Raw genomic sequence first — 15,143 nt, forward strand, 5'->3', positions numbered from 1 at the left:
AATCGAAGTTGCAACCAATGTCGGAAGAGAAAAGATGCAATTGGATAACTCTTTCGCGCAAAATAATCTATAAAGTTGAACTATCGAAAAAAAAAAAAAAAAAAGTCCCAACTCATTTATTAAACAATATTTGGTTTTAGAGTAGTTGCCACCGAAAGGTTTGTGTGAATGAGGGGAATAATTTAGATTAAAGGCTTGTTAGAAGTTTTTATTAGGAACTTGGGAATTCTTATTTTGAACCCAAGAATCTATACAGAATTTCAAACTGAGCCCGTTATTTATAAACTAGGGTAGATTGTTCACATTCCATCAGACATGACCAGGTAGTAACAGATGAGGCATTTGTTAATTCTAAACAACAGTTGAGAATTCAATCTTCACTACAGGCAATAATAAGTAAAAATAACAAAGATTAACACTTCTACTCCCTCATGAATAACGAATTGAGAAAAGGAGGAAGTTTCATGGGAATATTAAATTCAAAAGCGGTTCCCAGTCGCATGTATATCCTCATCAGGGGAGATGATGTTAAGTTTTTGTAGCTCTTGCAGAGAGGTATCAAAGTCTTCCTACATATAGCGCCTGGTATTCCCAAATGATCACCCAACGACAAAGACTATCTGATCATCCTAGGGATGATGCAGGTTTCGCACTGGGAGTTTAAAGTGAAAATGGTTTATGTAGAGCCAGCCTTACTCTCGTTTCAACCAGCCTGATCCAGCGGCAGGACAGAGTTGAGATAGCTGGAGGCCAAGTGGGATGGAGGAGCTGCAGAAAGTGTCAATGTCCTACATACAGCGCCTGGTATTCCCAAATGATCACCCATCTGGTACTAATTAGACTTAACCTTGCTTACATCAACCGAAATATTGTGGAGATGAGAATAGTAATCAAAATAATAGATATTCTTTAATTGTATTCAGTATTTTAAAGTTTATGTCAAATTTTGTGCAATTACATCTATATTATATTTATTTTAGTCACTGTCTGTTCCACTTTTTCTTGGAAACTACTGTGCCAATCTGACTTAAATTCTGTATGGACTTTGTTATAATAAAGATACAGCAAACTAATAGTACACAGTCAATGCACAGTTAGGGAATTATAGTGGCTAGTATTTAGTGCAAAAATGAGCACAAATTTAACCATATTCAACCATCAATTGTGCATAAACCACTTATTCTAAATCAACAGGCTAAAAAGTCTACCATATCCAACAGTTTGGGAGGATATAATTATCATCATAAGTAGTAGTATTAATAGAGGTTTGTTTTTAGGACAAGCAACAATAGCATACATGTTGAAACTAATATCATTTATAGCTCATTTCATAAAAATGCAAATTTTTTTTTAAATGCAACATAGCATCTATTTTTTAACAAAAGAAACGCTGTATAAGATAGAATTTATAAGAAAAAGGCATGGACATAGTTGGCATGGAAGCTGTCTCAAAAGATAATAGATACTCTCTGTAAAGGTAGCTGCACATGAAATTGTGAGGCAATAGTTGCAAAATCTAACCATAAATCATCCTTATACGAATTCAAATTGTGTCTAATCCTTTCATAATATTCATCTTTCAACTGACAACCCACTAATTTCATTAATCCTGCAGTCTAATTTCGTTTGATATGGCAACGGCCACCACCACCACCCCAGCTCCTCGACCGCCCCCTATCCAATGTAAACAGAACTTTTGTGAAATATTAAACGGTATTTTACTCAGTAAACGTCGGCACCTTACTTACGGAAAAACGGTTAATTAAACTTCAGAAGCAAGAGTTAAACTACACGAGTTCTACATCCCACCCCCATAAAAAAGAACAAAAATCATAAATGTTTTTGTAAACCGCTCGTGAAAACTTAATTTTTTAGATCAATTAAAAAGCATTAAAAACTACATAACACACACAAAGAAATGAACCGCTTTCTTTTAGTTTTCTTTTTTGATGAAAAATATTTCTTGTCATTTAAAATGTCGGTACTTGTACGGTTTAATCAAGACATTAAAAAATGAAAATATCGAAAAAAAATGTTTATATTGCACGTATTCGTATTCGAAAAAAAATTTAACTTAATTTTATGGAGTAGATTTTTTTTTTTTTTTTTTACAGCTGAAAAAACATGCTTTATGAGAGCACGTTTAAATCAGCCATTATGGAATTTTTTTTTTGTTGTTTTAATTTTTTTTTTTACATAGGCATCAAGGCTAAGAGGTCACTCGAGGATAAGGGTTTAATCCTTTATCCTTTTACGCGGGAAAAAAACTTTCTGACCACGTTTGGCCAGATACTGGCGAGCTCGGATATAAATTTAAACCATAACGTAAAGATCTGATGTTTAAATGTTTCATTGCATTTTAAACTTACTTTAAAATGTTTACAGACAACACCCACAAGATTGTAAGTATTTTGGTTATTTCATTTTTACTGTGAATATCTAAATTAACAATTAGTAATTTAAAACACGCACGTGTTTTTTTTTTTTATTTTAACATACGCAGGTTTCGTTTGTTGGTTTTGATCATTTTTTTTAAAAATATATTATTCGTTCGTCCGATCATTTTGTTTTAATGTGAATACCTTGAAAAGGCCGTTTTGATTTGTTTACAATTTTAAAACGAATCAAAAAAATAAAAGAACTTTTAATTACATGACATATTTTGGGCCTTCGTAATTTTCGTGTTTACAAAATGTAGTTTATTGCATTCTGCGAACGCCAGAGAGAATCACTCGGTTTTGGACTAATTAATTTATGTTTTGTACAAACAAGGTGTTTTTTTTTTAAGATTTAATTCAATATCTTAGAACTGTAGTTTAGGTGGAAAAATAATCTCGAACTCTTTATCGCATAAAAGAAACTAATTTCCCTAATCACCGGTACCATGTCAATAATATATAAACAATAATATAGGTATTTCAGAAGTTGTTTTTGAAAACAACTTACGAAAAACTTCTATTTATATTGCGTTTAATTAAAATAAAAAAAGGTGTTACAATTATGAAAAGTTCTATTCATATTTAAATGTCTTATATGTTCCGTTTTTTTTTTGTTGTTTTTTTTGTACACAATGAATACTTTTTTTAATGAAGGTGCTAGTGCAGAGAGTGATCCGCGCTAATTTTAAATCGTATTTCCAAGTTTAATTAAAGTTTTATATATTTTTTTTTTATTATTATTATTCAATTGTAAGGTTAAAGTAGGCACAAAACACCCTCCCTTCCCCATGTTAAGAATGGCTTTTTAAATAATAACGTTATTATTTACGTCCGGATCACTCTCTGCACTAGTACCTTAATGATAAACAATACATAAATAGAAATAATTATCAGACTTTTTAAAGTTTAAGTTTAAACAATATTTTTTTAAATTTTTAATTAAAAATTGAATCACGTGATTTTTGTTACCGTACTAAAATAGGTGCTTAAGATATCGTGAAATGTTCTGTTTAAAATTAAAAAATGTTGTTTAAAATAAAGAAGTAAAAAATGAGAGAAAAAGATATTGTGAAAAAAAGATCGTGAAACGGTTTAAAATAAATAAGTAAAAAGTTGGTCTTCTTTAAGTTTTCAAAAAAACTTCTGAAATACCATATTATTGACATGGTAACGTACCGGTGATTAGGGAAATTAGTTCCTTTTATGTGATAAAGGGGTCGAGATTATTTTTCCACCTAAACTACAGTCTTGCCAAAAAATGTATATTTTGTTCGTTTATTTTATTTAATCAAGTGCTTACTTTCAATATTAAAATATATTTTATATTAATTACATTGTTTTATTTTAAAACTAACAATTCGAAGTAGACATCTGGAAATCACTACGGGGAGATAACTCCAGTTAAAGCGCACCACACTACATCCCACCTTTAATATTAGCTTTTTTCCTAAAAATCGAACCTTTTGCTCTGTATCAATAGTTTTTTCGCTGTAAATAAGAAATTACTTGATGATATTAAGTGGAAAAGTTGCTTTTTTAGGCCAAAAAAATATTTTAAAAAAAGCTAAAGAAAATGTCAAATTGATTTTAAACTCCAATAATCGAGCGTGTTTTGTTTTGACTTTTTTCTTTGAGTAAATTTCATTCATACTTTTATTTTGTGCTTGTTTTCATTTCATTTTAAATTTATTTTTATTTTATTCCAAATTTATTTTATTTCATTACTTTATTTTTCATACTAAATACTTTTTTTTGTACATTTATAATAAAAATACTTACGCAACTATTTAAGTGGACCAAGGACTTTGATTCTTCTCATAATTTCCTCAAAGAACGAAAAATACTTGCCTTTACGATGCAATGTAGGGTTGTTATCAGGAGATGACTCTCAAAATCTCGTGACACAAAAATTTTTCGCTGCAAAATTCATGAGAATCAGAAGACATCCATTAAAAAAGGATTTTTTTTTTTTTAGAAAACTCCAAGTTAACTTTACAAGAATTTATAAAAAATTGTGTATGTCTGGTCTAAACAGATCACTGGTGTTGTTGCTGCTGTCTATGAGAATTAAATGTGACTACCATTTATCAATGGTATCAATACCTCAGAGACGTCACGAGCCATCATATGGTGTCGAACCCATGTCAGTACGTGTAACAATTTGGAGTTTAAAATTAATTTGGCATTTTCTTTGGATTGGGTGGGGGGCCTAAAAAAGTTTTTTAGTGGTGAAATAGACCAATGCTTACGCAGGGTCCACACTCGTCATCAAGTGCCAAAATATTTTATAACAAAAAAATATTTATGTTGAAATGTTTGTTAAATAATGCTTTTATTTTTAATGTTTTTAGAAATGGATATTTAGTTTGTATTTAGAATTCAACCTAATAATTAAAAAAAATACTGAAAAATCTTTGATGTATTCGTCATGGACTGGAAAACGTCATATTCCCAAATTCATGTAAATTGATCAAGTAGTTTCATTTTGATAAAGAAAAATATTTTATAACGATTAATGTGAAATATTTTTTAAGTCTTTAAACTCTTCAACTTTATAAAATGTTACAATTTTTATCAACTTGAATTTTTTTTTGTATATAATTTAACAATAATTATTTTTTATACCTACAGACACTATTGTTTAATGCTTATGCAATCATCAGCGTAGGTTGTGACAATTCCTGCCGGTCATGAGATACGAACCTCGCCACAAAGTTAGTTATTCCACAGACAGTAGCCATCCTTAAGTATTCTTGAAGGGGCTTACATATAATTATATATATATATATTTTTTTTTTTTTTTTTACTATAATAATTAAATACCTACAGACACTAGTGTTTCAGCCTTTCGGGAATCTCCAGTGCAGGGTGTCACGATTAACACCAGTCGATAGATTCGAACTCGGCAACACGAGCCATTTGTGGCTCGATTAGCTACCATCAACCGCGAGAAATAACACTGAATTTAAACATTTTAAATATTTTTAATCACAGTGAGCTAATTATTATACGATGATATATATTACAAGTGTTTGTCAAGTTTTAAATGAAACCCTCGGAAAAAAAAAAGAATCTAACTCTTCGGTTGATATCATTTGTTAAATGTTAAAAGTTTATTTTATACTTTTACATGTTTAATGCTTATGTGACTTCGTTTTATTCTTGAAATGATGTCACAAACAAAAATTCTTACTATTAGAGTATAAGTGCTGACATATTTTAACAAAACCTATTTTTCTTTGCAGAAATTGTATTTTTCTGACCTAATAGGCAAAATATTACCACAAGATTTCCGCAATATATGTACCACATTTGTTGCTGAGGAATACATTGAAAATGGTACTTCTCAACTTATGGCATCTAGAATGGTAAGCTATTTTGAGAATTTTATGAATTAAAAATGTCATTTTTTGTGTTTTTAAGAAATATATTGATAACATTTCTTTTATTTGAAAATTTTAATATATTTACCTCTTTTTATTATTCATTCCCATTAGGCTGCTACGGAGGTGAGCGCACTACTTATGAATTGTATATTCAATATTGAAAGCTTGGAGAATGTTATAAACAGGATTCAAATATTACGCAATATAACTAGCCGAATGCACCCGGAAAAGAGTCTTCCGTTAGTTCCAATAATGCAGAAAGTGACACGTCAACTGACCGGTTTGTTATCCTTCATTATTAGTATTTTTTGTATTTTTTTATTTTTTTTATTTATTTTTTTTTTTTTTGAGGGGGTAATTTTTGTCTATCTTGCTTTAAATATGTTTGTAAATAGCTAGAAATCAGTATTTTTTTTCTCTTATTGAAAGAAAAATATCATGTGACTTTACAATAACAAGATATTTAACAAAAAAATTAAAAACAAAATTTACTCTACATATTCTGGCACAAACTAGCTTCCATTAAAAAAATTTTTTTTTTTTTTTTTCAACAAAAGTAAAAATATTGATATTTCATTATTCAAAAATAAATGCTGTCATCCAATATAATTATTATGGAAGCCATATTTTATTGTTTACTCAATAATAGGTCTGTTTTCAGTTTTTTTTGTTTTTTTTTTTAATTATTATATACTTCTAATTTTATGTAATACCTATGAATTCTTATTAATTGCATAAGATGATTTTTTTTATAAAATTAACACTAGGGTGAATTTTGAACAAGAATCAAAATATTTACTTATTAAGTTTTTAAGAATGTACTATTACTTATCAAAACTTATTGTCTTCTATTGCAGGTATTGAATTGTATCTCAGATTAGAGTCTTATTTATTAACCGAAAAAGAGCTACGAGAAAACCATTTCCCCCGTCCTGATGGTACAGGAAATACAAAATTCTATCATTCTGAAAGAACAAACGAAGAGTATTTTGCCAGTAAATATCAAAACATTTTTCTATAAATTTTCTATGGTTTTCAGTGATTAGATATGAAAATAAACACCCCTTTCTCCTTTTTTTTTTCTCACAAGATGATGCAAGACGTTGTGTTCGCTCTTCCAACACATTTGAAAATATTTGCTCATACCACTGGGCAAAATTGGCCACAAAACAATGTAAGTCTTTGTTTTTATACTTTTCTCTTTCAACATATAATACTAGCCGTGTTTACCCAACATCGTTCAGGTGTATATCTAAAGTATTTAAAGAAAATTCATCGAAAATATAATTGTTTACATTTATTTCATTCAAATTAATTTTGAATGCATACTATTCATAATGAATTGTAGATAACAAATTTTATCATGGTTAGAATAATTGATATTTATTTTTAATGGTGACCATTCTAATTTTTATACAATTTATGTTGGAAATTTATGTATCCTTAATTTTAATGCATAAAATCTTTGTTTCTTTCCAGGTGGAAATAGTTTTGAGAAGCATTATAAATGTTGCAATGGAAAAGTTAACTCCATAGGATGTACAGTTGCTCCAGTAAGTAAACATTTTGATTCTTGTTCAAAATTTTGCCTATGTTAAAAAATATACAAAGGACTATATTTGTTTTACATAACCATGCCAGAAAGAGAATAGCATATCCCAAAAATCACTAATTGTGTAAGTAGATTTATTTTAAAACAAAAAATTATATTTTATGGCTAGCTAAGGAATAAATATCTCGCGATGTCATTTTAAAAACAGTCAAGAAACAAACAAAATAACTTAACATAATTCAAACTTGCGAGATTTTTGTTGTAATGCCTACAAATTCCCATTAATCGGTTAATAAAATTTGATTTATAAAAACAATACTATTTGATGAATTTATGTGATTATTAGAATAAAATATTTTCTTTCTGTCACAAGTATGTAGAGGGAATTCTGGACAAATGCAATATTTTTATTTAATGCATATTGTATAGTTGTAAATAATTATTTTTTATTGATTTGTTGTTGTAATTTTATCATTGTTTTAATTTATAATTTTGTGATTATTTACTAATTCCTTTTAGTTTTTTTTTTATTAAGTATAAATTAACTTATTTGCTAAATTTCTATGCTTAATGGTAATTGCATTCCCACTTTATTTTCAGTATCATGTTCATCACAATAATAAATTTGACACATCAGGATACAAAAACACAGTTTTCTATCCAATGTCACATATGCATCTGCAGGTTTTTTCTCTGGATTGTGAGCTGGTAAGTTATTTTTTTAAATCTTGTCTCACCATAACACAATATTTCCCCCAAAAATTTCGTACCTAGCTTTGAGTAAATCAGCAACTTTTATTCAATTAATTGCATTCAATAACATAAAACTGCATTGTAAATTGATAAACCAAACCTCAAACCTATTTGTGCTTTGTGATCATATTAAAAGGAGTATAGTCATCCCATTTGAAATAATTGCCTATCTCAAAAGTTCAGCAAGTTTTTTGTATCAGACTTGAAATTCATAACTTTTTCTTCTCCACTATTTAACAGATCTATACTACAGCTGGCATGGAAGTTGCTCAAGTAACGCTCATCAATTCGGAATGTGATGTTGTTTATGAAACGTTCGTCAAGCCAGATAATCAAATATTGGATTATAATACGCGGTAATTACCTTCAGCTAATTTGTTTTTGTTATTCTTTCATTTATAAATATCATGAACATGAAAAATATATGGACTCTTAATTTCAACGTATTTGAAATATCATTCATCGAAATAATTGAAAGATTTGCATATGAATATGACAGTGTATTTTACCACACAAAATATTTTAAGCACTAATATGGTTAAAAAGTGTATTAACCCTGCCCCCTCATGTTCATTAGATTAAAATGGGTTTTAGCTGATATTATGTAAATCTGACACTCCAATCAAAAGGTTATAATTTTTTGTAAATGTGTACATTTTTTTTCTTTTAGATTTAGTGGAATTCAAGAATCAGATCTAAAAAACGTAACTACATCGTTGAGAGATGTACAGGATCAACTTTTACGGTATATCTCCGCACATACGATCCTTGTTGGACATAGTTTAGAATGCGATTTGAGGTCCCTTAAGGTAAGCATTGAGAAATTATAGTCTAATTAAGAACCTTTTTTACATCCTCCTACAAAGTACACATTGTAAATTAAGCTTTCTTTTCCTTTTTAAAACAAGAATTTATTTTGAATGGATTAATTTAAAGCAGAGGAGGCATTCTTTCTATTCATGCATTGTTAAATATGTGATTCCTTGAATCTTTTAGCATTGATTTAATACTTTTTATTTTTCTTTAGATCGTCCACAGTAACGTGGTTGATACGTCAGTTCTGTACGCACGCTTGTCGGGAAACTCGTATAAGACAGGACTGAAAAAGTTGGCACAAGATCATCTCCAAATGAAAATCCAGGATAATCGTAAGTATATTCAACACTGTATTTATTGCATTCAAAACTTTCAATATATGAAGATTTGCTAAGAATGTTAAAGCCATAAATGACTCTCTATTCAATAGTTTAAATGCTTGAAAATTCTTTAAAACTTTCTAAGGGTCACAATGTAATCCCTTGTCTTGGTTTTGTTTTTCAGCCGATGGTCATGACAGTAAAGAAGATGCCATGTCAGCAATGAAATTAGTCCATCATCAACTGAAGCAGGAAGCCATAAAAAATTATTATACTCCATGTAAATTAAGAAGGAGACTTGAGGAAATTCTATCACTTATCAATTACTAAAGTATTAATAGATGCTCAATATAAATTGCATTGATTACAGGAATTTTTCTTACCTTTATGGTTTTTTTCTACTCGAATCAAATTTGTCAGTTTTACTCAACTGCAGAACAACATTTTTGATTTGGGTAGTATCGGAATTATGGCAGCATCTGTGCAATACAAAAAAAGTACTCATCCATTTTAAACAAGCCACTTTTACCAATCAATTTTCTTTTTGTTAAAAAGAATAAATAAAAATACAAGAAAAACTGGAACACGATCATTTTACAATTACCAAAACAATCACTCATCCACAACATCATTTAACCCCCAAAAACGAATTATATTCACTTTTTTCTAAATTGGAGACGTTTATACTAACTTAAAAAAAATCGATTAGACAACTTCTAGTTTTGTGTAATTTTTAACATGTGTTTTGTATTGTCTCTTTTCTGACTTTAAAACACAGTAACATTATATCCAACATTTTTTCCCTTATTTCCTTCCATTTTTTTTTTTTTTTTTTTTTTTACATCATTAGAATAATGTTTCATTCGTGTAGATTTCATACAATTTTTTTGATCTTTACACTCTTCCTCAAAAAATATTTTATATTATTTTAAAGAAGGCAGCTCAAAAATAACTTCCATTCAATTTAAAAAATCGTCAAACAGAAACAACGCAAAAAAAAAAAAAATTGTAAAAATATTTTTGTAAATAAATTTTTTATACGTAAAATGTTTTTTTTTTCTCTTTTGATCTTACTGTGCATGCATACATCCTCTTGCTTTCAATTAAAATTCTTTTTTTTTTTTTTATTATTATTATTATACCCCCCCCCATTGTTTTACTCTTCTTCCACCTTCACTCTAAAACCCATTTTAATTTAAATAGTTTTTTATTACAATGATTTAGCTCTAAATTTTCAGGTTATAACCTTTTTTTTTTTTTAATAGACTTGTTCAATTTTTAAGTGAGTTTTCTAAACAAGTTAAACATAAACGTGTTTTGTAAATATGATTTACAGGAACTAAACACTAGTTTATAAAATCAAGTAGAGGAACCATTAATACCTTTGTTTAAAATAATTTATAATCTGAAAAGTTGGTGCTTATGAATTATTAAAATAAATTTGGAATTCAATAAAAATAGAAAATTAAAAAGTTAATGTTCTGAATCTTACAGACAAAAATTAACATTTAGCCGAAACCCTTTTTTTTTTTTTTAATGATTTTTTTTTTTTCAATCTAAATTTTAACTTTTTCACTAAATTCACTCATGAAACATAGAATGTTTCCAGAATAATTTCTTTATTTTTGTTTTCTGGTGATAAACTATTATTTGAATTGTGCTTTGCATAATTAGCTAATCTTTTTACATTGTAGTTTTATGTAATTTTTATACGTTCAAATACTTTATACTTGCCATGAACTGTTCTCATAAGAATTCAAACAGTGTCCATTTATGATTTTCAATCCTTTCATAATATTCTTCATCTTACAACTGACAATCCACGAATTTTATCAACCATCCTTGAGTGTCTTTTTGGCCTTCATAAGTGATGACTCCTGAGTTAAAAATAAAATAGTTTTGTAATTTTAAATACATATTAAAATTTCATCTATCTGTACTGTTGATATTGGTTTTAAAATAATAAATGAACTCGTCTCCTCATAAGGAAACAGTTAGGCAATGTGGGGAAAGTCTAGCTCTCCAAAAAGGGCATTCTGGATAAGAATCCAAATTCAGATCGTCTCAGTCTAAACATAGCATCAAAAATGTATGAGGTACTTACTTGGTATAGAAAAGTAATGCTGTACACCGAAAATTATGAAAAATAATCAAATAGAATTTTCATAAAAAATAAAAATAATTTAGTGCTTTTGACACAGACAATCACTGAGTCTTGACTTATTCACCGTGATGAAAATTATTTTTTTTCTAAATAAAATTTATATATTTAAATGTTTGGAGGTACAAAATTTGTATAAAGCTTTAAATAAAATATGTGGAAGATTCTCTAGAGCTCTTTCGGCTATCATCTCATTAGGAGGAAATTGATAGTGTAACAAAATAAGATTATCTCGAAAGTTGAAAGAGTTCTAATGGGCAACTATTGAATGTGTCAAAAGTACGGGGACAAAGTAAAATTAAACTTTATAGGCACAACGAGGGGAGAAAAAAAAAAAAAAAGGCGGGAGAAAAGATTCAAAGTTCCCCAAAGAGAAACAATGCGTTCGCCGTTTCTTTTTGCAGGCATAAAGAAGGTTTACGCACCGCGATAGAGACAGACTCCAAAATGTTTAAATGGTTTCTGGAGTCCGCTGTATGTAGCACCTTGAACCATTCGATTTTATATCTATCAGCACAGCACGGATTGTCAACCAAATGCTGGCCAATAGCAGAGTCCAAGGCTGCAGAAGGAGGGAGACTACCAGATCCCATCCTCCCATGTCTGATCTAAGATGGAACGTGCTGGTTTATACGAGTCAAAAGATGCAAGGATGTTCGCCCAACATAACCAGCATCGCCCTGGCATTTAAATTGATACACAATATTGCTATTTTGGATGTAAGGCAAACTATCCTTGTGAAAAGAAGGAAAAACAGGTCTCGTAGTATATACCAAAAGCAACAACACAGAATAGAAGCAGTGGTAAATACTTCTGCGAATCTGTTTGAAAAGTCTATTACTCTTATCCCCAATCCACGGTAATTTTAAATAAACCGGGCATTTCAAAGGTCGAAACATTTTAAGGGATTTAAAATCCGCAGCCTTTTTGAAAATACAGTCATCAATAAGGTCAACAGGATAACCATTATTGATGAATATTTCCCTGATCTTATATAGTTCGGCCTCTAGCCTGTTAGGTGAACAAATCATGAGGGCTCTATGTACCTAAGTATTAATTAAGCCAATCTTACATGATTTTGGTAAAAAAGACAACCAGTTCACATATAGGCCAGTAAATGTCGGCTTCCTACAAATTGTAGTGAGAAAGCCCCACCCCCACCCCCACCCATTGAACGTTCGACAAGAACATCCAAGAAGGGAAGTGAATTATCTTTCTCACTTTCCATAGTGAAAGTTAGAGCCCCATGCAAAGAATTCAACCTATTAAAAATGTTGACGCTTTACCTTGCAATGGAAAAATAGTAAAAGTGTTGTCAACATATATCTGAAATATGTAGTGGGTTTTGTTATAGAGTTAAACAGAATGGATTCATAATATCCAACAAAAATATCCGCTAAACTTGGGGCCAACGGACTCCCCATTGAAACGCCGTCAACCTGACAATACATGATATCACAAAAACTAAACTCCACAGATTTTGTACACATTAAAACGAGTTCAATAAGAATCTCTTTAGAAAACCATGGAGCGGTCAGGCGACCACCATACAGCACGTCGGTACATATACGTATAGTCTCATCCAACAGTATGGAACAACTTGCTTATTGATTTTGGGGAGACCATACATTCTGGGACGTTGTGACCCAGAGGGTCTAATCCTGTCATAGACGTCCTTGCAAAAAACATTCTTTTTAAATAGTGCAAGTAGATGCCTTTACATTTTGGCCTTGTTCTTGCAAGTATTATCCGTCAAGAACGAAGTCAAAATGCAAAGGCGTCTACTTGAACTAATTAAAAAGAATGTTTTTTGCAAGGACGTCTATGACAGGATTAGACCCTCTGGATCACAACGTCTCAGAATGTATGATCTCCCCAAAATCAATAAGCAAGGTGTTCCACTTTTTTTTTTTCTCCCCTCGTTGTGCCAATATTTTAATCGTTTTTAAACGAAAATAAATTTAATTTTAGTTTGTCCCCATACTTTTGGCACATTCAATAGTTCCCCTTTAGAACTCTCTAAACTTTTGAGATAATATTTTGTTACGCTATCGATTTCCTCCTGATGAGTGATAGCCGAAAGGGCTCTAGAGAATCTTCCGCGTATCTTATTTAAAGATATATATATATATATATATATAAAAATGTTTTTGTTTGGAGTTTAATTTGCATAAATACATCCTTTCCCTTTCAGTTAAAATTCATTCTTTTTCTCCCCCCCCCCCCAAAAAAAAATTATTTTTTTCACACTCTTCTACCAAAATCTTAAAATCCGTTTTGTTTATTTTATCATTTTGGATTACTATGATTAAACATTGCTGCAACGATACCTGATGGTTCTTCAGATGTAACCTTCTTCATCTTTTCTTCTAAATTTTTATGACTGATCAACAGACTGCTTCTATAACTTTGGGATTACAATGAAGTCTCCAAAACAAGGCACAGTGCCACTTTGACATAAAAGGCTACTTTGTGCAATCAAATTCGTAGGGAGTTGAGCAGTCAGATTTCTGTTCACATTACACTTGAACTTGTGCATGTGTGTACAGTCAGGAAAATAGGAACCTGGGAGGGAATTTCAGAGTCTTAAAGTTTGAAGGAAGAAACTATTTGAGCAAAAGGAATTTCAACATCTAGGGATCTCTATAGTGTAAGGGTGGGATGTTGCTGCTTGTCGGTTTAGTCGAGTGATATTTATATTGAGTGCTTGAAGTTCACCAAAGCACATTCTATTAAAATGCTTTGGACATTCCGTATTTAATCAAAACCTCTAAAACTTCATAAAATATGTTTTTAAGGCGAAAATATTTACAAATATTTGTAATTATATCGCTATATAATCTCCTTACACTCTCCATTTTTCTTTAATGTATATTTTTGATACTTATGCAAAATATGGACTATGCTATTTCTATGGGCCCAAAGGTCAAAATCCTTTTAGATTTTTGATTCTGTGACCTTTTGCGGAAGAAAAGATGGTGCCAAATGAATGTCAGACTCCTGAACATTATACTATTTTTCACAAGCATAAATCTTGTGCATGCACGAGAACGCCAGCCATATTTAAAGATGGCTGACAATCATTCAAATACAACATGATGACTTACGTAAAACCCTAGTAGAACCCCAAACCAATTAACATACAAATATTTTATTTCCAATTAAATTCTTTATTATATTGGACTTGATATCTATAGTCTATTTCAGAGTCAAGAATATTTGTAGAAAATCAAACTTTTTTTTTTTCAAACATTTTCTGTAATACTGCTTCAATATTCTGTATAACTTAATAGATTTGTTTGTTAAATCTTGATATTTCTCATGTAGAGTCATTTATATTCTACCAATATGACTCGTCACAAAATTATAGCTGTTTTTACCTACACCGAGGAGGTTATGTTTTCAATCATGTTTATAACTATGTTTGATCATTTTGGTACAGACCAGAGTTCACATTGCTTGACCACATTGATCACTAGCAGGACTTGTTAACCGGTGTTGCCCAGTGGGATGCATGCCTCCTCTTCATAAAAAAATCAACTACAGTTGTTGTTGGTCAATCCCCAACGTCCTAATGTTAAGAACATATTTTGGAATAGACATCCCTAATCTCTTCGTGTTAAGAACGTTGTATGGAATAGACATGACCAACCTCGCCATGGTAAGAACGGCTTTCGGAATAGACACCCCATTTTATGAGTGAAGTAGAACCGTCAA

The 15,143-nt window shown here is 30.3% G+C and overlaps 2 protein-coding genes across 3 annotated transcripts in view; both read left to right on the top strand.

Moving 5' to 3' along the window:
* Positions 1-5,887: 5,887 nt before the first annotated feature.
* Positions 5,888-15,143, top strand: part of LOC145280197 (putative exonuclease GOR) — a 210,008-nt gene continuing 200,752 nt past the window's right edge. The window contains exon 1 of the transcript XR_013868570.1: positions 5,888-6,104. The gene's annotated coding sequence lies outside the window, so the exon portion shown is untranslated. The remainder of the gene's footprint in view (positions 6,105-15,143) is intronic.
* On the top strand, positions 6,980-9,201 carry LOC145280202 (putative exonuclease GOR). 2 transcript variants are annotated; one of them, XM_080131979.1, is made up of 3 exons: positions 6,980-7,377; positions 7,977-8,084; positions 8,370-9,201. In XM_080131979.1, exons 2-3 carry the CDS (start codon positions 8,040-8,042, stop codon positions 8,487-8,489), a joined length of 165 nt encoding a protein of 54 aa, XP_079988105.1. In that variant the 5' UTR covers positions 6,980-7,377; positions 7,977-8,039; the 3' UTR covers positions 8,490-9,201. The 2 variants fall into 2 exon arrangements, with proteins under 2 accessions (XP_079988105.1, XP_079988104.1); XM_080131978.1 differs by lacking the exon at positions 6,980-7,377 and having other exon boundaries at positions 7,764-8,084.

The sequence above is a fragment of the Euprymna scolopes genome, chromosome 7, assembly GCF_053919585.1.
Source record: "Euprymna scolopes isolate OS-2025 chromosome 7, ASM5391958v1, whole genome shotgun sequence".
Taxonomy (NCBI): domain Eukaryota; kingdom Metazoa; phylum Mollusca; class Cephalopoda; order Sepiida; family Sepiolidae; genus Euprymna; species Euprymna scolopes.